Genomic DNA, 25,613 nt, shown 5'->3' with positions numbered 1-25,613 from the left:
CAATGACACTCCCCAATGTGGACAGAATAGCTTCCATTAGGGTTAGAGGGTGAGGAGCAGATTTAGGAAGGTAGCCTTTAGAGAGTTCAGGTCCACAGGTCCAAGTTCAGAGTTCCTGTCCTGACTCAGGATGAGATGAGAGTCTGACACAAGCATCCGTAAAGATTTGTCTTTATTTGTAACTCTTTCTTTATTGTAGTTTTTCTCACATAACAGCTACAGGAGAGAAATAGTGCAAATGCAGGTGCTGTAAAATACAATGTAAGAAAAGGCGACATAACAACATTCTGACATAAACAGACTGTTACAGGAATGATGCATACAAACAAATACGGAAACTACAATACAAAAAGACATGTGAAGACAGAGAAGCCCTCGGACCAGTCCCCCCCCCTACCTCCAGACAGGGCCACATTACGCAGTAACGTCAACAAGGAGAAGGACGCACTCAGCTCCTTGCCCAGACTATGCATGTGTATTTCACATGCTGTCAGCCCACAACAGGTTGTTGGATGTCTTCAATGTACTTCCTAAAGCCACAGCAGGAATTCTTAAGGAGATGTGGTTTTCTTTTGAGGTCACATTTTTCTGACATCATGTATGAGGAGATTTCTTTAAGCCACACGGACACAGGAGGGGGTTCTGCACTCTTCCATAATAGAGCAATACTTTTGCTGCCTGCAATCATGGCCGGTTTGATGAGGCGCACCTTATTCCTTTTGTTAGAAGGGATGTCAGAGATATCGCCCAACAAGGCCAGTTTGGGTGTACGGGGAATCTCAAACCCAGAAATCTCTTGAAGAGTCTCCCATATTGACCCCCAGTAATGTTTGAACTGATTTCATTCCCAGAACATGTGAATTAGACTGCCTGTGTCTGTCTTACATCGAGGGCATCTGGAACTGATTCCTTTATCCTATGAAGTCTTTCAGGTGTAAAGTAGGTTCTGTGAATAATATTGAATTGCAAAAGTTGATGAGAAAGTCAGGGCCTCTTCACATAATGAGTCCCATTCAAAGTCTTCAAAGGTGCAGTTCAGGTCTTGCTCCCAGTTGGTCCTATTGTTCAGGGGTTTAACCTCTGTAAGGGCCAGCATGCGGTTATAGGTTAGGGACAGGATACCTCTGGGGGGCTCAACACCTTTTAGAACATTGTCAATTGGGAAGGGCTTTAGGGGAGAAGAGCTTTCACCATGAAGTGTGCTTAAAAAGTGCCTGACTTGCAAGTATTTGAAGAAATGAGTAGTTGGGAGCCTAAAGGAGCTACGCAGCTGCTCAAAGGTCATAGGTAAGTTATTCTGGTAGAGATCCCCAAATGTTTTCAGTCCCTGAGTGTGCCACATCTCGGTTATTCCACCTCTAAGTGCACCTGGCAGAGCAGGGTTGGTGTGGAGGGGGTATTTCTGTGAAGTATGATGACACTATTGAGATGTTTCTGGATATCAGACCAGATTCTAGCTGTGTGATGAATAAATGGATGATCAGTGCCATTCTTCAGAGTGTGGAATGACCCAATAAGAGGGATGCCGGCCAGCGGCACGTCTAACGAATGCACTGCTCTGAGTGCTTCCAAGCAGGAGGGTTAGCTAGTTCTGTCTGCCACAGCCATAATGTCCGGGACTGGGCCGCCCAATAATAGCGCTGAAAATCGGGGAGCCTCAACCCCCCGTGTTGGTATGTATTGTAAAGAGTTTTGATCTTAATTCTAGGAGGCTTTTTCCTCCAGATAAACGTTGATATCATTCTCTCTAACTTCTTGAAATAGTTCTCATGTACAAATATGGGAAGGGTTTGAAATAGGTAAAGGCATTTAGGTAGGACAGTCATCTTAATGCAAGTCACTCGTCCAATCAGAGAGATTGGCAACTGCATCCATCTTTCCAGGTCCCTTCCCACCTCCTTAATCAACGAGTCGTGATTTAGTGAACATATTCTGTCTAATTGGTGAGGGATCTTTAATCCTAAAGTTGTAACAAATTGAGTGGTCCACTGAAAGGGAATACTGGTCCTTGGGATTTCCTCGGCTGGAGAGTTGAGGGGCATCGCTACACTCTTCTGTACGTTGACCTCGTATCCAGATATCTCGCTAAACTTTGACAACAGGTCTGTGAGGGCAGGCACGGATGAGTCCAATGGAGTTAGGTACAAGATGATATCATCCGCATACATGGAGATGACATGGCTCTCACCCCCCGTGACCCCAGTGATGGATTGATGTGCTCTTACTGCGATGGCTAAGGGCTCAATTGCCAGAGGGAAAAGTAGTGGTGAGAGGGGGCAGCCCTGTCGAGTGCCGCGCTAAAGGGAAAGGTGGGGAAATATCAATGTTAGTCTGTATCCTGGCAGTAGGGTTGGGGTAAAGTCATTGGATCGATCCAAGCATATTTGGGCCGAAATTCATTTTGCGTAGAACCGCAAAGAGAAAGGGGCACTCTATGCCATCGAAAGCTTTCTCCGCATCGACTGAAATAGCAATGACCGGCTCTTCAACGGATTTGGCACAGTGCACAGTGTTTAGGAATCCTCTCACAGTATCTATTAAGGAGCGGTTCTGAATGAATCCCGTCTGATCTGCAGTAATTAGGGAGGGGATTCTTTTCTCCAGTCGAGTGGCCAATATTTGTGTTCAAATGTTGTGTTCGGAGGATAAAAGTGAAGTTGGCCTATATGAGGCGCAAAATGGAGGATCCTTCCCTGGTTTTGGTAAAACTATAATAAGGGCTTGCTCAAGGGTTTGGGGCAATTGGTGGCGATTAATGGAGTGATTAAACATCTCTAAGAGAGGGTCTTTTAGTTTATTGGCAAATGTTTTATAAAAATCTGTGGAAAAACCATCAGGTCCTGGAGCGTTCCCTGAGGATAAACCAGCCATAGCTTCTCGTTGCTCCTGTTCGGTTATTTCTCTGTCAAGCTCCTCCTTTGTTGCTTGCACTAGTATAGGGATACTTAGAAACTCATTCATATCATTTGTCTTCTCTCCTTGTGAGGTGCAGAGCTTTTTGCATCAGTCTGAGAAGGCTTGGTTTATAAGCGAGGGCTTGCGGACCACCCCCCCCTATCCAGCTGCCTGATGGCAGGGATGCATCGAGCAGCGTCCTCCCTTCTTATCTGCCGTGCCAACATTTTCCCAGCCTTATCCCCCTGTTGATGATCACGCTGTTTTAACCCAGCAGTGGCTTTTTCCACCCCCCGTGTAGTGAGAGCGTTACATCCTGCCTTTTTGGCAGCCAGCTGATCAAAAATGGGTTGTGTTTGTGATTGGAAGTGTTGTTCTTCAAGTGCTTGAATATCCCTCTCCAAAGAGTTTAACTGGGATTGATATGGTTTCTTTTCCCAAGAGGAGTAACTAATAATAGTGCCTCTTATTCAGGCTTTAAGGGCTTCCAAACGATAGACGCGGAGTAGCTTTCGTGTATATGTGAGTGGAAACGATATTCACGGGGAGACCTGTGTCCCTCCCGCCAGACATCCGGTACATTTAGATCTGGAAGTTCTTTTTGGAGTGTTTTGGCTGCTGATGTTCATTGTTTAGAGGTGCCAGAGGATCTGTCGACAGCTGGATCCAGAAGCAGGTTAAAATCCCCTCCTATGATAAGCTCAGATGGATCACACGTTATCTGAAGAAAAAGGTGAGCATAGAAGTCGGGGTCATCTTGGTTTGGTCCATAGATGTTAAGCATAGTAATCAATTGGTCTCCAATATATCCTGTTACTAGGATGTATCTGCCTCCCTTATCCTTCTCAACTTGGAAGGAGATCCCTTTCCTTATCAAGATAACCAACCCCTTCCAAGAGAGGTACATGAGGGATAGAATATGTGACCCTGCCATTGTTTCCCAGCTTGCAGGGCTCTGGATCTGTGAAGTGAGACTCTTGTCAAAAAGCCACATCAATTGCATGCCTTGTAAGGAAGGAGAGAACTTTAGGGCGCACTGTTGGCTTGCTGAGTCCATTAACGTTCCAACTGAGGAGCTTGTGTGTGATGGCTGCACACATGTGATGGTATAATTAGGGTCAGTGGATCACAACACCAAGTGTTATAATAGGAGCAGTAGCTGAAGACATGGATTTGCAAAACCTTCATGAGTTGACGTAAGAGCTTGTTTGTAAAAAGGAACAAATAGTAAAGATAAGAAGAACGTAAGAGAAATAAAATGACTGCCCTGTCTGGAGCCCACCCCCCCACACAAAACCCCATCTACCCCTAGAGAGGGGGAACTGGCCTTGGACTCTTTCCATAACCGTGCGTATTCTCACTGCGCTGCCCTAGCGAGTGAAATCAAGCTACCCAAACGGTGACAGAGTTGTAGAATCTCAATTGTGTGAACTCCGTTGTGAACATATATTCCCGAGGTTATATAGGGACATGATACAACTGTATTTAAACTGAGGTCTACAAGCAAATATTAGGGGGCCCCAAAGACAATAAAGGCCAATACGATATGCCACCATATCGCAAACAGCAGGTAGACCTGTAAGAGAGACTAAGTCAAGCACGAACTAGCAATAATCAAAGGGTGAGACGAATGGCCGAACTGAGGCAGAGCGTTGGTCAAGAAATCCATCTTCAGGTGACTGGTGAGAGCTTTCTTTACTGAGCATTTCTAGATGCTGTGGCAGAAAATGAAAACAATACTAAGTGCACGTGTGTAGTACATTTAAGAAAACTAAAGTGATGAGACAAAAGGAGAAGGCAGCTGGAAAAGCAGTCTGAGCCTCGTAGCAATCGTCCACACAGCCTTTATGGTGGGACAGGATGAAAAACAAAGGGAGTTGAATTTGATTAAAGGTGTGTGTTTTGTTTCTTTGGAGATTTGTGTTTTATATCATTCATGTTTTGATGTGTACTTTTATGCGGCCCCTGAAGGTTGATGGTTTGAAACCAGCATGAGGTGATTCTATGGCCCCGCCCACTGATGTTTATCTCACCCATTGAGATGATTAGTGAGATGAGGAACTAAAAGCACCATCATCTGATGTTGAGGAGAAGGGCTGAGCAGCAGAGAGGCTGTTTGCTGCTTCACTTCTGCAGGAGAACAACTCTGCTCATCTGCTGTCTGTTCTTCCTCTCCAAAGACATGTTGCTTCACCTCTGTTCACTCTTCTCTCTCCTCATAGGTGAGTGTTGGACCAGAGATTCAGTCTCATTCAACCCGCTGTATTAACCAGACCTTTCATACCTGGAGCTTTGATTGTGTAAGGCAGCAATGGTTGTGATATATGAAGACATTTGGTCATGCTTTATCTGAAAAAGATCAACGATGGCAGGAACCTGAAGACCCTCCATTGAGTGTCCTGATGTTAAATCTCCTGCAGACTAACTGACATGAATAACTGTCCTCCTGCAGCCCTGGGCTCCACGAACAGCATAACGCCAGAAAGAAGTGAAGAACATGTTGCAGAGGGCAGACACATCAGCCTGACCTGCACATATGAGGGGGCTATCTACAGTATCCTGTGGTACCGACAGTACCAGAGATCCAGACCAGAGTTCCTGCTCTACATCACAGAGGCAGGACAGATCCATTCCACTGATCCTGACTTCTCAGCTCAGATTGATAAAACAAAGAAACGAGTGGATCTGCAGATCTCCTCTGCTGCAGTGACAGACTCTGCTGTGTACTACTGTGCTGTGAGGCCCACAGTGACAGGAAACACCAACACTCTGTACAAAAACACCAGCTGACACACTGACAAGCTGCTGGAAGCCTTTTCTCCACACTGGTGTACTGAGCTGTTCACCTCCACTAGAGGGCCACATCATCAAGTAGGCGGTGCACGACTTCTGCACTGTGTTCAACCATTCAGTCAATAATAAGTGCTGCTGTGAAGAGAACAATCCTCACCCTGAATGCTGAGCATCAGCTACTTCCTGCTGCTGATTTAAACCTTGTTGTAGAGATGGAACATTGGCTGTGGATTATTCTTGCTGCTCTCTCCTTTGGTAAGATAGAAACTACAACATGTTTCTGGTAACTGTTTAAAGCTACTGATTGTTCTCCTTTAATCCATCATCTTTATTGATTCATCTCTTCCTCTGCATGGTCTCTTCTTCCCCAGAGTGTAAAGGACAAGACACAGTGACCCAGCCAGCAGGAGAAGTGAGCGCTGCTGAAGGAGACACACTTACACTTGACTGCACATTTAAGACCTCTGCCGAACTCCCTATCTGTTCTGGTACAAACAAGAAGTCAATGGTTACCCAAAGTACATGCTGAAGAGAGTCTCAGGAATTGGAGATAATGCTCCAGAGTTCCAGAAAGACAGATTTGATGCTTCAATCAACAAGACATCAGTTCCTCTGCAGATCTCCTCTGCTGCAGTGACAGACTCTGCTGTGTACTACTGTGCTCTGAGGCCCACAGTGACAGGAAACACCAACACTCTGTACAAAAACCTTTGGAGCAAAGACAACACAATACTGCTCATCCTCCCCCAGAGGGAGCCTCTCTCTGTCAGACTTTAGGGAAACAACACAGCTAATGTTCAAACAACTGAACCTCCTGCAGAGAGGCCTCCTTTATGTGATGCTTCAACACCACGTTGCTTGACTTCATCTCACACATTTATCCTGATCATCTTCAATCAGTGTATTCCACCATGTTCCAGAGTCCTGATGGAACTCCACCTTAAACACTTCTCCTCTCTCAGATTTATTCCCACAGGCTCTGAAACCTGCAGTCATCAAACCACTCTTAAAGAACAACCCAGGCGCTTCACTAATGAACATTTAAAGGCCGAGTAAAAGAATTGAAAAGTTGTTTCCAACAGTTAAAAGTCTTCATTGGCACTTAATAACTGTTTGGATGTGTTCCAGTCACCACAGCACTGAGACTGCTCTTGTTCAGGGCTTTAATGACATCCACTGAAACACAGACCGTGGCAGAATCTCAGTGTCAGTGTTATCAGATCTCAGCGCTGCATTTGACTCTGTGGACCACAACACATTACTAGACCCACTGGAGAACTGTGGGGGACTTTCATTGGTCTGAATCCTCCATAAAGGAGAGGGGAACTCTGTTTCTACAGGTAACTCCACAAGTGAGTTAACTCATCTGACCTGTGGGGTTCCTCAAGGCTCCATCCTGGGGCCTCTTGTCTTTAACATCTACATGCTACCACTGGCTCAGATAATGGATAACAATGAAATCAGTTACCACAGCTATGCAGACGACACACACGTGGTTGTGACCACGATATCCATTAGTTTGATTCTTTCCTCTGGGATTCACTCCTGGGCTGATAAAGGAATATGCGATTGTTGAGACTAAAAGCTATGTCCAGATGCGATTGAAAAATAAAATATTCTTCTTCATTTCAAGGTGATGCAGAAATAAATGAACATTTTCAAACAAACTATTCCTTACATAAACTGGTACTTTAAATGCTAAAAGGAGAAATAAGGAACCAAGCCACAGTGTCACACACTCCCAATAAGGTCTACAGACTATGCTTCAATCAGCCACACCACACTGCTGCAAACCCGACCTGCAGGAGTTACACACTCCACTTCAATAAATAGTACACACCACACAATCTCATGCTGTTGATCTAGTCGAAACTTATCAAGTGATATCAATTATGGAAATGTGTCCTACATAACCTCTAATTGTATTTTGGAATAACACAACAAATGTTGTGTGTGCTTTTACTCATCCTTGCTACATGAGGCCATCAAGCCATCAGCTGAAGAAGACTCTTTGCTGCGTCACTCTTCACAATCTGTCTGTGGTTTCATGTGGTGTTCCACAGGGTTCAATCCTAGGTCCTCTCACTTTGTAACTGGATTCAGTTTATCTCCAAGCACAATGTGATCGTAGCTTCAATTGGAACAGCAGCTTGTGTTGTTGTGGTGTTCAGGACCTTTATAATGTGGAGTGATGAAGGAATATTCAGAAAACAATGAAACACCTGCAGCTGGTACAACATGCTGCTAGCAGTCTGATCACCAGGAGGAAGTGAGAGAAGAGAAGTACAGATCTGAGAGGAGACAGAGAGATTCAGGGAGGAGCTAAGATGTTCCTGAACTACAGAAGAGAGAGGAACTTCCATATTCACCAGAGATCAACACAGACCATCATCATCATCAGAGATCAACACAGACCATCATCATCATCACCAGAGATCAACACAGACCATCATCATCACCAGAGATCAACACAGACCATCATCATCATCACCAGAGATCAACACAGACCATCATCATCATCACCAGAGATCAACACAGACCATCATCATCATCACCAGAGATCAACACAGACCATCATCATCATCACCAGAGATCAACACAGACCATCATCATCATCACCAGAGATCAACACAGACCATCATCATCTTCACCAGAGATCAACACAGACCATCATCATCATCACCTTCATCATCATGCTGTCATTAGACTATTGTTTACATTCCCTTCTGTTAGTCTCCATTCTAAGAGGTACGTAACATTCTGCAGGAAGACACTAACTTCTAATGTTGATAAAAGGTGATCTATTAACTGAGTCTGTTGAATTACTCCTCTCTTCAGGCGTCAGCGGTGAAGATCTCTCTCCATTACAGACAGAAGAGTTCAGGTCAGAAGGCAGCACTGTTACTCTGTCCTACAGATACTCCAAAACTATAACAGCTAATGAATATTTCTACTGGTATCGACAATATCCAGGAGAACCACCAGAGTCTATTCTCTACATCTCTACAACTTCTACAAGACTAGCAGACTCTCTGAAATCAGACAAAAGGTTCTCTTCTAAACTGTCTGAAGGAAGGAACATCGATCTGCAGATCTCCTCTGCTGCAGTGACAGACTCTGCTGTGTACTACTGTGCTGTGCAGCCCACAGTGACAGGAAACACCAACACTCTGTACAAAAACACCAGCTGACACACTGACAAGCTGCTGGAAGCCTTTTCTCCACACTGGTGTACTGAGCTGTTCACCTCCACTAGAGGGCCACATCATCAAGTAGGCGGTGCACGACTTCTGCACTGTGTTCAACCATTCAGTCAATAATAAGTGCTGCTGTGAAGAGAACAATCCTCACCCTGAATGCTGAGCATCAGCTACTTCCTGCTGCTGATTTAAACCTTGTTGTAGAGATGGAACATTGGCTGTGGATTATTCTTGCTGCTCTCTCCTTTGGTAAGATAGAAACTACAACATGTTTCTGGTAACTGTTTAAAGCTACTGATTGTTCTCCTTTAATCCATCATCTTTATTGATTCATCTCTTCCTCTGCATGGTCTCTTCTTCCCCAGAGTGTAAAGGACAAGACACAGTGACCCAGCCAGCAGGAGAAGTGAGCGCTGCTGAAGGAGACACACTTACACTTGACTGCACATTTAAGAGCCTACTGACCATCCCTATCTGTTCTGGTACAAACAAGAAGTCAATGGTTACCCAAAGTACATGCTGAAGAGATTCTCAGGAAAGTGAAGATAATGCTCCAGAGTTCCAGAAAGACAGGTTTGATGCTTCAATCAACAAGACATCAGTTCCTCTGCAGATCTCCTCTGCTGCAGTGACAGACTCTGCTGTGTACTACTGTGCTCTGAGGCCCACAGTGACAGGAAACACCAACACTCTGTACAAAAACCTTTGGAGCAAAGACAACACAATACTGCTCATCCTCCCCCAGAGGGAGCCTCTCTCTGTCAGACTTTAGGGAAACAACACAGCTAATGTTCAAACAACTGAACCTGGTTCACACTACCTGACAGAGGACTCAGTACCAGACGTATACTGAACCAAAGATGTTGCTCCTGACACACACACTGCTTCTGTTAGTCCGTTTTGTTTCCAGGCTATAAATCCAATGAAATCAATGAGTATACTCATTAGTAATTACTGACCCCAAGGTACAATGACACTCCCCAATGTGGACAGAATAGCTTCCATTAGGGTTAGAGGGTGAGGAGCAGATTTAGGAAGGTAGCCTTTAGAGAGTTCAGGTCCACAGGTCCAAGTTCAGAGTTCCTGTCCTGACTCAGGATGAGATGAGAGTCTGACACAAGCATCCGTAAAGAGTAACAAGAAGCTCCCAAATGAAGGCTCACTGAAGTTTGGTCTGTTGTTGGAGTTCAGTGGGGGTTTCATTGGGGGGGGGGGGGGGGGCTGTTGTTTCTATGTTTTCTGTTTCTCTGAGTTTTTCCTTTAATTCTATTTCTATTTGTTTTGGTTTGAATGTTCATTTGATTAAAGGTGTGTGTTTTGTTTCTTTGGAGATTTGTGTTTTATATCATTCATGTTTTGATGTGTACTTTTATGCGGCCCCTGAAGGTTGATGGTTTGAAACCAGCATGAGGTGATTCTATGGCCCCGCCCACTGATGTTTATCTCACCCATTGAGATGATTAGTGAGATGAGGAACTAAAAGCACCATCATCTGATGTTGAGGAGAAGGGCTGAGCAGCAGAGAGGCTGTTTGCTGCTTCACTTCTGCAGGAGAACAACTCTGCTCATCTGCTGTCTGTTCTTCCTCTCCAAAGACATGTTGCTTCACCTCTGTTCACTCTTCTCTCTCCTCATAGGTGAGTGTTGGACCAGAGATTCAGTCTCATTCAACCCGCTGTATTAACCAGACCTTTCATACCTGGAGCTTTGATTGTGTAAGGCAGCAATGGTTGTGATATATGAAGACATTTGGTCATGCTTTATCTGAAAAAGATCAACGATGGCAGGAACCTGAAGACCCTCCATTGAGTGTCCTGATGTTAAATCTCCTGCAGACTAACTGACATGAATAACTGTCCTCCTGCAGCCCTGGGCTCCACGAACAGCATAACGCCAGAAAGAAGTGAAGAACATGTTGCAGAGGGCAGACACATCAGCCTGACCTGCACATATGAGGGGGCTATCTACGGTATCCTGTGGTACCGACAGTACCAGAGATCCAGACCAGAGTTCCTGCTCTACATCACAGAGGCAGGACAGATCCATTCCACTGATCCTGACTTCTCAGCTCAGATTGATAAAACAAAGAAACGAGTGGATCTGCAGATCTCCTCTGCTGCAGTGACAGACTCTGCTGTGTACTACTGTGCTGTGAGGCCCACAGTGACAGGAAACACCAACACTCTGTACAAAAACACCAGCTGACACACTGACAAGCTGCTGGAAGCCTTTTCTCCACACTGGTGTACTGAGCTGTTCACCTCCACTAGAGGGCCACATCATCAAGTAGGCGGTGCACGACTTCTGCACTGTGTTCAACCATTCAGTCAATAATAAGTGCTGCTGTGAAGAGAACAATCCTCACCCTGAATGCTGAGCATCAGCTACTTCCTGCTGCTGATTTAAACCTTGTTGTAGAGATGGAACATTGGCTGTGGATTATTCTTGCTGCTCTCTCCTTTGGTAAGATAGAAACTACAACATGTTTCTGGTAACTGTTTAAAGCTACTGATTGTTCTCCTTTAATCCATCATCTTTATTGATTCATCTCTTCCTCTGCATGGTCTCTTCTTCCCCAGAGTGTAAAGGACAAGACACAGTGACCCAGCCAGCAGGAGAAGTGAGCGCTGCTGAAGGAGACACACTTACACTTGACTGCACATTTAAGACCAGTGACAATCTCCCTCTCTGTTCTGGTACAAACAAGAAGTCAATGGTTACCCAAAGTACATGCTGAAGAGAGTCTCAGGAATTGAGATAATGCTCCAGAGTTCCAGAAAGACAGATTTGATGCTTCAATCAACAAGACATCAGTTCCTCTGCAGATCTCCTCTGCTGCAGTGACAGACTCTGCTGTGTACTACTGTGCTCTGAGCCCACAGTGACAGGAAACACCAACACTCTGTACAAAAACCTTTGGAGCAAAGACAACACAATACTGCTCATCCTCCCCCAGAGGGAGCCTCTCTCTGTCAGACTTTAGGGAAACAACACAGCTAATGTTCAAACAACTGAACCTCCTGCAGAGAGGCCTCCTTTATGTGATGCTTCAACACCACGTTGCTTGACTTCATCTCACACATTTATCCTGATCATCTTCAATCAGTGTATTCCACCATGTTCCAGAGTCCTGATGGAACTCCACCTTAAACACTTCTCCTCTCTCAGATTTATTCCCACAGGCTCTGAAACCTGCAGTCATCAAACCACTCTTAAAGAACAACCCAGGCGCTTCACTAATGAACATTTAAAGGCCGAGTAAAAGAATTGAAAAGTTGTTTCCAACAGTTAAAAGTCTTCATTGGCACTTAATAACTGTTTGGATGTGTTCCAGTCACCACAGCACTGAGACTGCTCTTGTTCAGGGCTTTAATGACATCCACTGAAACACAGACCGTGGCAGAATCTCAGTGTCAGTGTTATCAGATCTCAGCGCTGCATTTGACTCTGTGGACCACAACACATTACTAGACCCACTGGAGAACTGTGGGGGACTTTCATTGGTCTGAATCCTCCATAAAGGAGAGGGGAACTCTGTTTCTACAGGTAACTCCACAAGTGAGTTAACTCATCTGACCTGTGGGGTTCCTCAAGGCTCCATCCTGGGGCCTCTTGTCTTTAACATCTACATGCTACCACTGGCTCAGATAATGGATAACAATGAAATCAGTTACCACAGCTATGCAGACGACACACACGTGGTAACATGATCACCAGGAGGAAGTGAGAGAAGAGAAGTACAGATCTGAGAGGAGACAGAGAGATTCAGGGAGGAGCTAAGATGTTCCTGAACTACAGAAGAGAGAGGAACTTCCATATTCACCAGAGATCAACACAGACCATCATCATCATCACCAGAGATCAACACAGACCATCATCATCACCAGAGATCAACACAGACCATCATCATCATCACCAGAGATCAACACAGACCATCATCATCACCAGAGATCAACACAGACCATCATCATCACCAGAGATCAACACAGACCATCATCATCACCAGAGATCAACACAGACCATCATCATCATCACCAGAGATCAACACAGACCATCATCATCATCACCAGAGATCAACACAGACCATCATCATCATCACCTTCATCATCATGCTGTCATTAGACTATTGTTTACATTCCCTTCTGTTAGTCTCCATTCTAAGAGGTACGTAACATTCTGCAGGAAGACACTAACTTCTAATGTTGATAAAAGGTGATCTATTAACTGAGTCTGTTGAATTACTCCTCTCTTCAGGCGTCAGCGGTGAAGATCTCTCTCCATTACAGACAGAAGAGTTCAGGTCAGAAGGCAGCACTGTTACTCTGTCCTACAGATACTCCAAAACTATAACAGCTAGTGAATATTTCTACTGGTATCGACAATATCCAGGAGAACCACCAGAGTCTATTCTCTACATCTCTACAACTTCTACAAGACTAGCAGACTCTCTGAAATCAGACAAAAGGTTCTCTTCTAAACTGTCTGAAGGAAGGAACATCGATCTGCAGATCTCCTCTGCTGCAGTGACAGACTCTGCTGTGTACTACTGTGCTGTGAGGCCCACAGTGACAGGAAACACCAACACTCTGTACAAAAACACCAGCTGACACACTGACAAGCTGCTGGAAGCCTTTTCTCCACACTGGTGTACTGAGCTGTTCACCTCCACTAGAGGGCCACATCATCAAGTAGGCGGTGCACGACTTCTGCACTGTGTTCAACCATTCAGTCAATAATAAGTGCTGCTGTGAAGAGAACAATCCTCACCCTGAATGCTGAGCATCAGCTACTTCCTGCTGCTGATTTAAACCTTGTTGTAGAGATGGAACATTGGCTGTGGATTATTCTTGCTGCTCTCTCCTTTGGTAAGATAGAAACTACAACATGTTTCTGGTAACTGTTTAAAGCTACTGATTGTTCTCCTTTAATCCATCATCTTTATTGATTCATCTCTTCCTCTGCATGGTCTCTTCTTCCCCAGAGTGTAAAGGACAAGACACAGTGACCCAGCCAGCAGGAGAAGTGAGCGCTGCTGAAGGAGACACACTTACACTTGACTGCACATTTAAGACCTCTGACAGAAATTACTATCTGTTCTGGTACAAACAAGAAGTCAATGGCCTGCCTTTGTATATTTTGAGACGTGACTCCTATGGAACAGAAGATAATGCTCCAGAGTTCCAGAAAGACAGATTTGATGCTTCAATCAACAAGACATCAGTTCCTCTGCAGATCTCCTCTGCTGCAGTGACAGACTCTGCTGTGTACTACTGTGCTCTGAGGCCCACAGTGACAGGAAACACCAACACTCTGTACAAAAACCTTTGGAGCAAAGACAACACAATACTGCTCATCCTCCCCCAGAGGGAGCCTCTCTCTGTCAGACTCAGCTGAGTTTATCAGTCCTCTTTCTGCTCGCTGTAGCTCAGAGTTTCTCATCATGCAGATATGATGCTTCTGCTTGTCTCAGTGTTGCTGGCTGCTATGAGTCTTGGTATGAACTCTGTCTCTTTGATATCAGTCCAACATTGAGACGGTTCTTTAACTCTGATACTGTTTGTTTCTGTTTTACAGAATGCAGAGCCCAGAGAGACAACGTGCTGCAACCTGCAGCAGAAGAGACCGCCACTGAAGGAGAGGCAGTCACACTTGGCTGTCACTATAACAGCACTTCATCAAATGACTATCTCTTCTGGTACAAACAGCACGGGAGCAGCAGCCCCACATTCATCCTGAGCCGCTTTAAGATCGGCACGGGGAAAACAGAGGAGGAGGACAGATTCTCTTCCACACTGGATTCAAGCTTAAGATCCGTTCCTCTGAAGATCCAGAAGCTTCAGCTGTCTGACTCTGCTGTGTACTACTGTGCTCTGAGGCCCACAGTGACAGGAAACACCAACACTCTGTACAAAAACCTTTGGAGCAAAGACAACACAATACTGCTCATCCTCCCCCAGAGGGAGCCTCTCTCTGATAGACTCCATAGGTTGTGATGATACAGTAATGTGATTTACCTGCTTTATAATTGAACATCAATGAACAATTCTCCACTACCATACAAACAAATGTACTGCCTCTGATTCACATCCACAGGTTCTGATGTTTGACTCAATCCGTTTGGTCTCAGGTTAAAATAAAGTCGCCTGAAGTAAAAACCCAGTGTCTCTGTCGATGTGCTGTGGTGTTCAGGATCTTTGAGATGTCTAGTGACGAAGGAATATTCAGAAAATCCTACAATCAATCAAAGTTATTTATCTACACCAACATCTGTTTCAGTTTCAGGAAGACGACCCCCTCTGTCCTCGGACACTCACATCAGACCAGGTACCCCCCAGTTAACGGGGGAAACAGAGTAACACACAAGGACCCCTCCCCCAGGACGGACAGATGTGCAGTAGATGTGTAAATTACAGAGATAATACATTCACAACAGAGGGGGTCCAGAGGATTGAGGGGGTGCAGAAGCTGGAGGGGGTCCAGAAGCTGCTGGAGGGGGTCTAGAGGCTGGAGGGGGTCCACAGACCGGATGGATCCAGGTGGAGGTCAGCAATCCTGACGGAGACATCAGAGAAGCAGTGAGGTGAGCATCAGCCAGGACCGCAGAGAGAGGTACAGCCAGGACTCAGGACCCTGACTCAGGACCCTGACTCTGGATCCAGGACTCAGAATCCAGGACTCAGGATCCAGGGCTCAGAATCCAGGACTCAGGAACCAGGGCTCAGAATCCAGGACTCAGAATCCAGGATCCAGGAACACAGCACCAGCCACAGCCCAACTCTGGATCCCGGCGTAGACAGACACCAAAAATACATTTTGGGGAAGCTGGGTTATTTGGAACATGAGAGTACACAGACAGACAGACGGACGGACGGACGGACGGACGAAAGAAGTAAGCTATCCCCTGACGGTCAAAGTCAGGGGTGTCCAAACTATGGCCCGGGGACCCAATGCGGCCCATGGTCCATTTTGAATCGGCCCCCGCCTGAAGCTTGCGCTTGTCTTATCTTGCACTTCCTAAATATACAGTATATGTAAACATGTATTACACAGTAAAATGTATATATAATATAACACATACTTTCTAATCTTGGTTCAGGGGAAAAAGGCCCAGAGATGTCTGCATCACAAGCTTGAGGTTGGATGAGCTGCTCGACTTTTTGAGCCTCTTCCTCACTGATGGCGAAAGGTCCGACATTACACAATCACAATAAAGGAGTCAGAATAATAATTGTGAACAGTGGCGGCTCCTGTAAAAAATCTCAGGGGGGGCAGTTTTTTTCTGATAATGATTAAGGTGGCCCATTCAATAGGTACATTAAGAAAGCCCATATCCATTAGTGGTTAGAAGATGAACTCAGACAGAGACCCCTCTCGCTCCAGAAGGGACAGCTGGACAGCTGTGGAGCAAAGCTGCATCAGGAGCCTCTAGAAGCAGAAATGGTGTGGGTCCAAGAAATGATTCTACTTATTATATTCATTATTTACATGAATCCAATGATGTAAAACTGATCAACAGGCCAACAGATATGTTCAGAACCACATAAAGACAGGGGCAGCATTCAGGTATTCACTGACTGAACACCGTAGCCTGTTTCAGATGCTCATCAACAGCTTCATCTAACTGAGCCACGAAGTCGAGCAGTCCGAGAAAGATGCCAGGGTTGGTGGAGCCCTCAGTTTCATCTTTGCCTCGCAAAGCCAGCTCAAACACCCCGCAGAATTTCACACACTGGAACAGCCGGTTGAGGACGTGGCGGTTCTGGCTCACCTCACCATTGTGGCGACGAACAGCTAGCCTGTATCCCTCATCCAGTGGAGGGGCAATGTTCCCCCTCCCAAAAGACCTCCAGCAGCTACCCGTGTGGATCCTCCACAGCTCATGTTTCTGTGTGTTCTCAGAGAGATGCTGCATATCTGTGACACCAGTCACCTCCAAGCATTGTCTGCCGTGCCCCCTCCAGGGTGAACCCGTAGGCAGGGGTAGCAGAAGACCTACCTCACAGCCTGCTAGATAGGATTTTCACTCATACCAATTTGTAGAACATCCTCGGGGTAGGCCCCCCCCCCCCTTGTAGAAACTTGTTGAATGGTTAAATGTGGTCTTGGAGGTCTTTGTTTTAATACCCATGTATCTGGATTTGCACTCCGACTAAAAGGAACGTCTCTCAAAGACACGATGGAGCTGCACTGAAGGCCAGCCCTCTTGAGAGTAGTCAGTGACTTAACACACACACACACACACACACACACACACACACACACACACACACACACACACACACACACACACACACACACACACACACACACACACACACACACACACACACACACACACACACACACACACACACACACACACACACACACACACACACACACACACACACACACACACACACACACACTAACAAGGCTTCCTGGGTGCTTCCTTTATGACTGGCTTTAGCTGCTGATAGGCCATCTGAGGGTGAGGTCATCCAATCAGCCGTCAGTCTGAGGTGAACAGGCAGGTACTGATCAGCTCCTGATTACCTGCAGTGTTCCCTCTCCTGAACTTCTAAAGGTGTTAGAGCATCGAATAGTCCAAAATCTGCTCCTATGGTCTATCTATCCTCTGTTCCTGGATCTCTGTGTGAAAGGTCCCCGGGTTAAGGAACAGTGGACAGGAGAACTCAACAGGACTGAGGAACAGAGGCTGCTTTGAGAACCCGACTGAGCGACACTATCCACGTATTGATGATGAAGGCCGTCCTTAATGAGTGTCCGCTGTGGGGAACTACAGCTCCTCTAAAGCTCTGAGAGCCTCTCCTCTGCACCGTGCTCTCTGATGGTGCTGTTTCTGCTTTATGAACCAGGACAGCAGAGACAGATACTCTGCATTACAAAGCCTGGGACTGAGATAATAAGGAAAGAGAAACTGATGCTGTCCCGTTCAGAACCAAGCTCTTTAGAAAGTTACGGTTTAAGTTTCAAACTGCTTCATCAGCACGGTGACTTTCATCAAACACATTTCTCACGATCGGCTGTTTCCGTGAACGGCCGGATGCTGTGGCACGGTAAATGTTGCTGCAAGGCATTGTGGGACAGCATGTTCTCCTTTCCTCTCCTAAAGGAAGGTCCAGTGTTTCCTAAAGGAGGCTATAAAGGAAGCTTCAGAGCTCCTTTCCTCTCATCTAGAGAATCAGAACAGCTCTTATCATGGCGGCCACTGAGGGACCTCCGGGTCATTTCGCTCCGTTAGGAACCTTCAGAAGATAGACTGACTGTTCCACCGGACCCTGACTTCAGAATACAGCAGGGAACACTTCATCATTCCAGCTCACCCCGGGTCTACCAGCAGAGAGGAAGGCGAGACACTGGAAGGGCCTTTCAGTCCTCTGGTACAACCAGGTGTTGTGAGACAAAAAGGGAGGATCATTAAAGGCGCACACAAACACACACACACACACACACACACACACACACACACACACACACACACACACACACACACACACACACACACACACACACGCACACACAGTTCATCAGAAAGGCCACAAGATGGCGCTGTCTTCCCACTGAAAAGCAGGAACCAAAAGTATGTGACCCTGTGACCCCCCCAGGAAACACACAGCCATGAATACAAACTCTGCTCTTTCACATTCGAGACACAACAGTTTTTACTTCAGAAAAACCTCAACCCGTTTCATCTGCTGGTACTGTCCTGTAAAGGGCATTTCTAAACTGGACCCCTCATCGAGTCTGTCTGCAGCTCACAGAGTCCTGCTGTGAACCCGGTGTGTGTGTGTGTGTGTGTGTGTGTGTGTGTGTGTGTGTGTGTGTGTGTGTGTGTGTGTGTGTGTGTGTGTGTGTGTGTGTGTGTGTGCTTAATAGAGATAGACAGGTGAACAGACAGATGGGAAGATAGAGAGACTGATTGGACAGCCTTTTTATTTGAGGACAATAGTTCTGTTCTCTTTCTGTGTCTGATTTCAGGTTCCTGGGGGGGGGGGGGGGGGGGGGGGGAGTCGTCACACCTCATAATAATGTTCCCTCTGTGTCCAGTGGGCTCAGCACTGCTCATGGAGGTAAAGTCCACAGAGAGAACACACGTGTTTCTGGTTGAAGCTGCTATTTTTATGTTTGCAGGTCTCTCCATGCCCTCGCCCCCCCCATAAATGACGGACCTCCTCTACCCCTTCCCGGGGTCCTCGAAACCTGCTCTCCATTCCCCGCTCCCTTTCAAGTGAATCATTAAAACCTCACCTGCTCACTGTGGCCTTTGACCCCTAACCCCTCACAGTGCCCCTGCTTCCTCCTTTATGTATTTGACTTCATTGTTTGTTTGTTTGTTTGTTTGTTTGTTTGTTTGTTGTTTGTTTGCTTTGCTGTCTCTCCGGTCTGGCCCGACTAGTCTTCAACCTCCACATACAAAGGTCTGGGCCCCTCTCTAGAGGTGGGGTATGTTGCCTCATAAGTGAAGTTATAAGTTAGCATGATCAAACGTAGGTAAATGATTCTGGGTACTTTAACATGGTTTCAGAAACAGCTCAGCTCTCCGGAGGGTTTATCCTGTCAGCAGCAGCCCCCCCTCGGACCACAGGAGCCTCAGATCGATTATAATAAGGGGAGATATGGAGGGTCTATTTCAAGCTGGTTATGTGAATCCGTTTTTGGGCTTTTTTCCTCAAATAAGATTTGTTAGGACATGTTTTAATCGACTGCATTTATTTGAAAACTGGTCTCCTCCACACACGAAGACTACTCCGTTATATCTGTTTATATACAGAGTTAAGAAGTACAATATAAGACCCTCACTAGTTTCAGCTGAAGGCCGATTAGAAAGGGACTTCAGGCCGCAGTTGGCCCCTGGGCCGTAGTTTGGACACCCCTGCACTGAATGCACACTAATATAAAACCCACAGGACAAAGACAGATGCATCTAAAGGTCTCTGATATGTTATTGATGTTATGTTTGTACAGCTTCATGCCATCCTGTATTTCCACGAGGTGTTGCATCACTTTGCAGCTGCAGGTTTTTCCGCCGTCACACGTGTTGGAAACATTTTGAGGTTTCCTTCTTCTGTGGTGCCGGATGTTCGTCAGATGGCGACCTCAAAGCCTCGCTTCTTCTTCTGCTGCTGCTTCTTCAACCTCCGGCACTTCCTGCTGCTCATATCCTGCCGGCGGTGAGGCTGCATGATACAAAAAAAGCCTCCAGATTTTTCCATCAGCGGTGACGTTTCCACGTGTTGCTGCTTTGCTTCCATGTTTTACTCTGAACAATAAAGTAATATCAAATATATAAAGGGGATATAATGAGGTCATCGCTGTGCAAGGCCGCCTCCTGCTGAGCTTTGATTGACAGTAAGAGGGTGGATATGACTTTGAATTGAAGCCGACTCTCCAATGAAAGCCACAATATGGTTGATAACCTGATTATATACAAGCTAAACACACCATAGCCAAGTCCTGGAGGTCGGGGACTAATCCCAGTCTGCAGGTCTGGCTTTGGAGGACTATCCGATTCCCTTTCTCTGCAGAAACTTACCTTTACGCTTTTTCGAAGGGAAGAACGCCACAGCAGCCTTTCTGTGAGATTTCATGTGCCGTGTGTGTGTTGAGTTTTATTTTACTACGGGACCATTTGATTTCAGAAACATGCAGATGTGTTTCCTGTTGGAACATTGGTCCTGAGGTAAATCCGCCATCTATTTAGCTTCTTCTTCTTTTATCGTGATCAATGTTGGAAGTGAAAATGTTCAATAAAAACAGTCCAACAGGTTTCGGTGCACGTGTTGTCTGTTGGTAGAATACCTGAATATCTTCCCCTTATGTGAGATGCAGCAGACAGAGGCTGGAGGTCTTTATATTTCAGAGGCTGGAGGTCCTTATATTTCAGAGGCTGGAGGTCTATATTTCAGAGGCTGGAGGCCCTTATATTTCAGAGGCTGGAGGTCTTTATATTTCAGAGGCTGGAGGCCCTTATATTTCAGAGGCTGGAGGTCCTTATATTTCAGAGGCTGGAGGTCTATATTTCAGAGGCTGGAGGCCCTTATATTTCAGAGGCTGGAGGTCTTTATATTTCAGAGGCTGGAGGTCTTTATATTTCAGAGGCTGGAGGTCTTTATATTTCAGAGGCTGGAGGTCCTTATATTTCAGAGGCTGGAGGTCTTTATATTTCAGAGGCTGGAGGTCTTTATATTTCAGAGGCTGGAGGTCTTTATATTTCAGAGGCTGGAGGTCTTTATATTTCAGAGGCTGGAGGTCCTTATATTTCAGAGGCTGGAGGTCTTTATATTTCAGAGGCTGGAGGTCCTTATATTTCAGAGGCTGGAGGTCCTTATATTTCAGAGGCTGGAGGTCCTTATATTTCAGAGGCTGGAGGTCCTTATATTTCAGAGGCTGGAGGTCTTTATATTTCAGAGGCTGGAGGTCCTTATATTTCAGAGGCTGGAGGTCTTTATATTTCAGAGGCTGGAGGTCCTTATATTTCAGAGGCTGGAGGTCTTTATTTCAGAGGCTGGAGGTCTTTATATTTCAGAGGCTGGAGGTCTTTATATTTCAGAGGCTGGAGGTCTTTATATTTCAGAGGCTGGAGGTCTATATTTCAGAGGCTGGAGGCCTTTATATTTCAGAGGCTGGAGGTCTTTATATTTCAGAGGCTGGAGGCCCTTATATTTCAGAGGCTGGAGGTCTTTATATTTCAGAGGCTGGAGGTCTTTATATTTCAGAGGCTGGAGGCCCTTATATTTCAGAGGCTGGAGGTCTTTATATTTCAGAGGCTGGAGGTCTATATTTCAGAGGCTGGAGGCCCTTTATATTTCAGAGGCTGGAGGTCTTTATATTTCAGAGGCTGGAGGTCTTTATATTTCAGAGGCTGGAGGTCTTTATATTTCAGAGGCTGGAGGTCTTTATATTTCAGAGGCTGGAGGCCCTTATATTTCAGAGGCTGGAGGCCCTTATATTTCAGAGGCTGGAGGTCTTTATATTTCAGAGGCTGGAGGTCTATATTTCAGAGGCTGGAGGTCTTTATATTTCAGAGGCTGGAGGTCTATATTTCAGAGGCTGGAGGTCTTTATATTTCAGAGGCTGGAGGTCTTTATATTTCAGAGGCTGGAGGTCTTTATATTTCAGAGGCTGGAGGTCTTTATATTTCAGAGGCTGGAGGTCTTTATATTTCAGAGGCTGGAGGTCTTTATATTTCAGAGGCTGGAGGTCTTTATATTTCAGAGGCTGGAGGTCTTTATATTTCAGAGGCTGGAGGTCTTTATATTTCAGAGGCTGGAGGTCTTTATATTTCAGAGGATGAAACCGCTTTAAGAAAGTCTAATCTATTTTTTGTGTTATATAAATAGAATAAAACACGAACCTGGGGGGGACAGAGGCTTCTCCACTTTTATTAAAAGTAAGATTTAGTGAAATATTTATGGACTCTAAATTATTGTGAATAATCCAATTATTGCCGGGATAATCCAGAAGACTTTCAAATCCTCCTAAGGGATTATAAGATCCAACATATTGTTACTATATCTTTCTAAGTACGCTTCATGTGAAGTCCAGCTGCTTTTAATTACTTACATTTTTCTATTCTACAATAAAAACTGCTGAATTCAAAATGCACCAAAGATTTAGATCTGAAAATATAGGGTTAATAATCTTTGACATATTTACCAGCTGCAGGTTTTTATGGTTTATATTTAGGATCTGTTCCTCACACCTGAACACAAGACACACACACACACACACACACACACACACACACACACACACACACACACACACACACACACACACACACACCCACATACACTTCCTGCCTCGCCTCGGTGCAGCGAGCGACCACATCCTTTGGAAACAGCAGCAGCCAATCATACCGCAGAGTCACACACCTCCACAAGATGACTGAAAGTGGAAATACCGAGTCAAAAATATATAAACGTTTTCCAGAGATCAGAGCCGCATTGATTATCTTATTTATCGAATACATTTTGTTCCATTTACTCTCCCTGCCCTCAAAATAAAATACATCAAATACTGAGACCAGTGTTTCCATGAAGGTGTGACACACACCATCTGATGCTCCACTGATGATAAACAATATGCAATAATATAATATATCACATTTAAATGATGGCCTGTTGTCCATTTTGAATCGGCCCTCAGCAAATTCTGAGGGTCTAATATATATATATTAGGGCTGTCAACGTTACTGCGTTAACACCTGCGATTAATCTTGAAACCATAACGTGTTAAATGAATCACATTCTCACGTTTGACCCCAAACTTCCTACCGTAATTCCAGCGCACATGTTTACCTGGCTGAATTACTGAAAGGCGTCACAAACACAGGTAACACGGTGACTGAGGAGGTCTCCCTGGTGTGCTTAACGGTACATTTCATTTTAAAAAGCTTCCAGACGGAAGTTCACATCAAACCAAAGTTGTGTGCACATATTGCAGTGATGAACTGTCCTTCCACCGAAGCACAACGAGCCTGAAGTACCATCTTTGCTGATGCTAGCACAGATGCTAGCTCTGAGACAGCATCAAGCCGTGTTCGCCAAACTACACTGGCAGAGTGCAGCAAGGGCAAGTCTGTCCACAGAGCGACAACAACTAAGCTAACCCATGCTATCGCTAAAGGGATCCCCGTTGACTGCAGGCCCATCAACATCGTTGAAGACCAGGGGCTTCAAGGTATTATCCAGATCGCCTCAGATGACCCATCATACAAGCCACCTGCTAGGGGAACTATTGTCTCCAGAATTCATGAATTGTTTGGCAGCGAAAAGGCAAAGAAGCGGAGCAGTTGGCACAGGCTACATTTATTGCACCGCCTGGAGACCACTGGACATCAGTAAGAACCATAACTACCTCGGTGTAACAGCACACCTAAGCGATGACCAATGGCAACTGCACTCGTTCGCTTTAGGTGTGGTGAAAACAGAGGAAAGGCATTTTTCAGAAGCATGTGCTAGTCAGTTTCTTGAAGTTGCAAAGGAGTGGGAGATTACAGACAAGGCCACCACTATAGGAACAGACAGCAGGCAAGGAGTCTACCATTCGAGCACATGCCCTGTGTAGCGCACATTATACAGAGGGTAATCACGGTGCCTCTCCGTGACAGCGGGTTTGACGGTGCTTTAGCCAAGTGCCGTAAAACAGTCGGACATTTCAAACACAGTCCTGCAAACACAGCAGAGCTGAAACTTCAGCAAGCCTCTCATGGGCAAGAAGAGCAGTCACTTGTCCAGGACGTACCCACACGCTGGAGTTCAACTCTCGAAATGATAAAGCGTGTCCAAAACATCAAAGACCCACTGAAGGCAACGCCAGCACAGCAGAAGCACAAATTAGCCATGCTAACCTCAGCTGAATATGACAGGCTGGCAAAGTTGGAAACACTGCTGGAGCCATGCAGGTAAGGTGACTTCCCATCTCCAATACTATCATCTCCAATTTTATTTTCTGGCAAATACAATGAATACAATAGTCACTTTGTTATTGTACTTCAGAACTAGTTGTAGGCCTGTCCCCTAAATGGGTGTTAAATGAATTAAAGGTGTAGTCATTAATACTGTTGGTTTGTGTGTTTGTAGGTATGTCACTGAGCTCCTGGGTGGTGACAGATATGTGTCCTGCTCTGTAGTGCTGCCTGCACTCTGCCACCTCTTGGTACGATGGAGGTCTCAGATGTTGACCCTGCCTACATAGTGCGCTTCAAGACTGCATTCACAGAGGACCTCAACAGACGAAAGGACAACACAAACCTGTTATGGCTAAAAGTAGCAACAGCTCTAGATCCCAGATTCAAGGACCTCAGGTGTCTGCCCAGAGCAGAGAGGGAAGAGGTGTGGCAAAAGCTGAGTGAGATGCTGAAGGACAGAGAACCTGCATCACAGCCATCCGGAGAGGAAATTGAACCAGAGCCACCAAGAAGAAGAAGATGGCCCTCCTACTGATGGGGTCAGAGTCAGAGTCTGATGATGAGGCACTGTCCACAGACAAAACTGTAGACAGGTATGAAGCAGAGCCCAGTGTCGGCAGAGAGGCATGTCCACTACAGTGGTGGGCGGCACACACAGGTGCTCATGGTAAGCTGGCCCATATTGCACAGAGGTGCTTGGCTACACCTGCCCCAACAGTGCCATGTGAGAGACTGTTTTCTTTGGCAGGCCACATTGTGCAGAAGAAGAGGTCCGCTCTGTCATCTGACAATGTCAACAAGCTGGTCTGCCTGAGCAACGGGTTGAAAGAAAAGTAGAGTGTATGAACAGGTGGACTGGAGTCATGTCACACAAGTTCACGCTGTTTAAAATAATCTGATTCAACTAAGAGTGAAAAGGGACTGCTCACTCTGTACCTTCAAAGACACCATGGCATTCAGTTTGTTAAAGAGGCCCACTGTTGCTCACTACAGCATTCATTTGGGTGAGATGTTACTTTGCAAACTCTTTACAGGCAAGCTGTTCACATTCACTTTGTAGCAGACGTCACTTTGTAACTGTTTATGTGGTTGTCTGCTAATCCTTCTAGTCTGCAGTTCATTATGGATGTTGTGGGCAATGCCAAGCAGTCCCTGACACTTCTTACTCAGCAAACTAATAGATTCTAGTTCAGAAATGATCACAACTAAGCTGAGATCTTATAATGAAGTGAAAACTTTGATTCCTCTAACCAGTTAGTCATGCATTTCTTTATTCCAACACCACAGATGATGTATTTGTTTTATCCCCC

The 25,613-nt window shown here is 45.6% G+C and overlaps 1 protein-coding gene and 2 gene segments (V, D, J or C); all 3 read left to right on the top strand.

Moving 5' to 3' along the window:
* The first annotated feature begins 6,466 nt into the window (after nt 1-6,466).
* On the top strand, nt 6,467-9,552 carry LOC134865642 (uncharacterized). Its single transcript, XM_063885302.1, has 3 exons — nt 6,467-8,436; nt 8,527-9,137; nt 9,254-9,552. Exons 1-2 carry the CDS (start codon nt 8,016-8,018, stop codon nt 8,877-8,879), a joined length of 774 nt encoding a protein of 257 aa, XP_063741372.1. The 5' UTR covers nt 6,467-8,015; the 3' UTR covers nt 8,880-9,137; nt 9,254-9,552.
* A 1,549-nt stretch (nt 9,553-11,101) lies between these two features.
* LOC134865645 (T-cell receptor alpha chain V region CTL-F3-like) lies at nt 11,102-11,824 on the top strand. The segment is given in 2 exon segments: nt 11,102-11,351; nt 11,468-11,824. Coding segments are annotated over 2 exon segments (349 nt in total).
* Nucleotides 11,825-13,501: 1,677 nt separating this feature from the next.
* Nucleotides 13,502-15,009, top strand: LOC134865643 (T cell receptor alpha variable 38-1-like). The segment is given in 3 exon segments: nt 13,502-13,753; nt 13,870-14,000; nt 14,594-15,009. Coding segments are annotated over 3 exon segments (462 nt in total).
* The last annotated feature ends 10,604 nt before the right edge of the window (nt 15,010-25,613 follow it).

Source organism: Eleginops maclovinus, chromosome 6 (assembly GCF_036324505.1).
Source record: "Eleginops maclovinus isolate JMC-PN-2008 ecotype Puerto Natales chromosome 6, JC_Emac_rtc_rv5, whole genome shotgun sequence".
Classification (NCBI taxonomy): Eukaryota; Metazoa; Chordata; class Actinopteri; order Perciformes; family Eleginopidae; genus Eleginops; species Eleginops maclovinus.
This window is presented reverse-complemented; position numbering and strand designations above follow the sequence as displayed.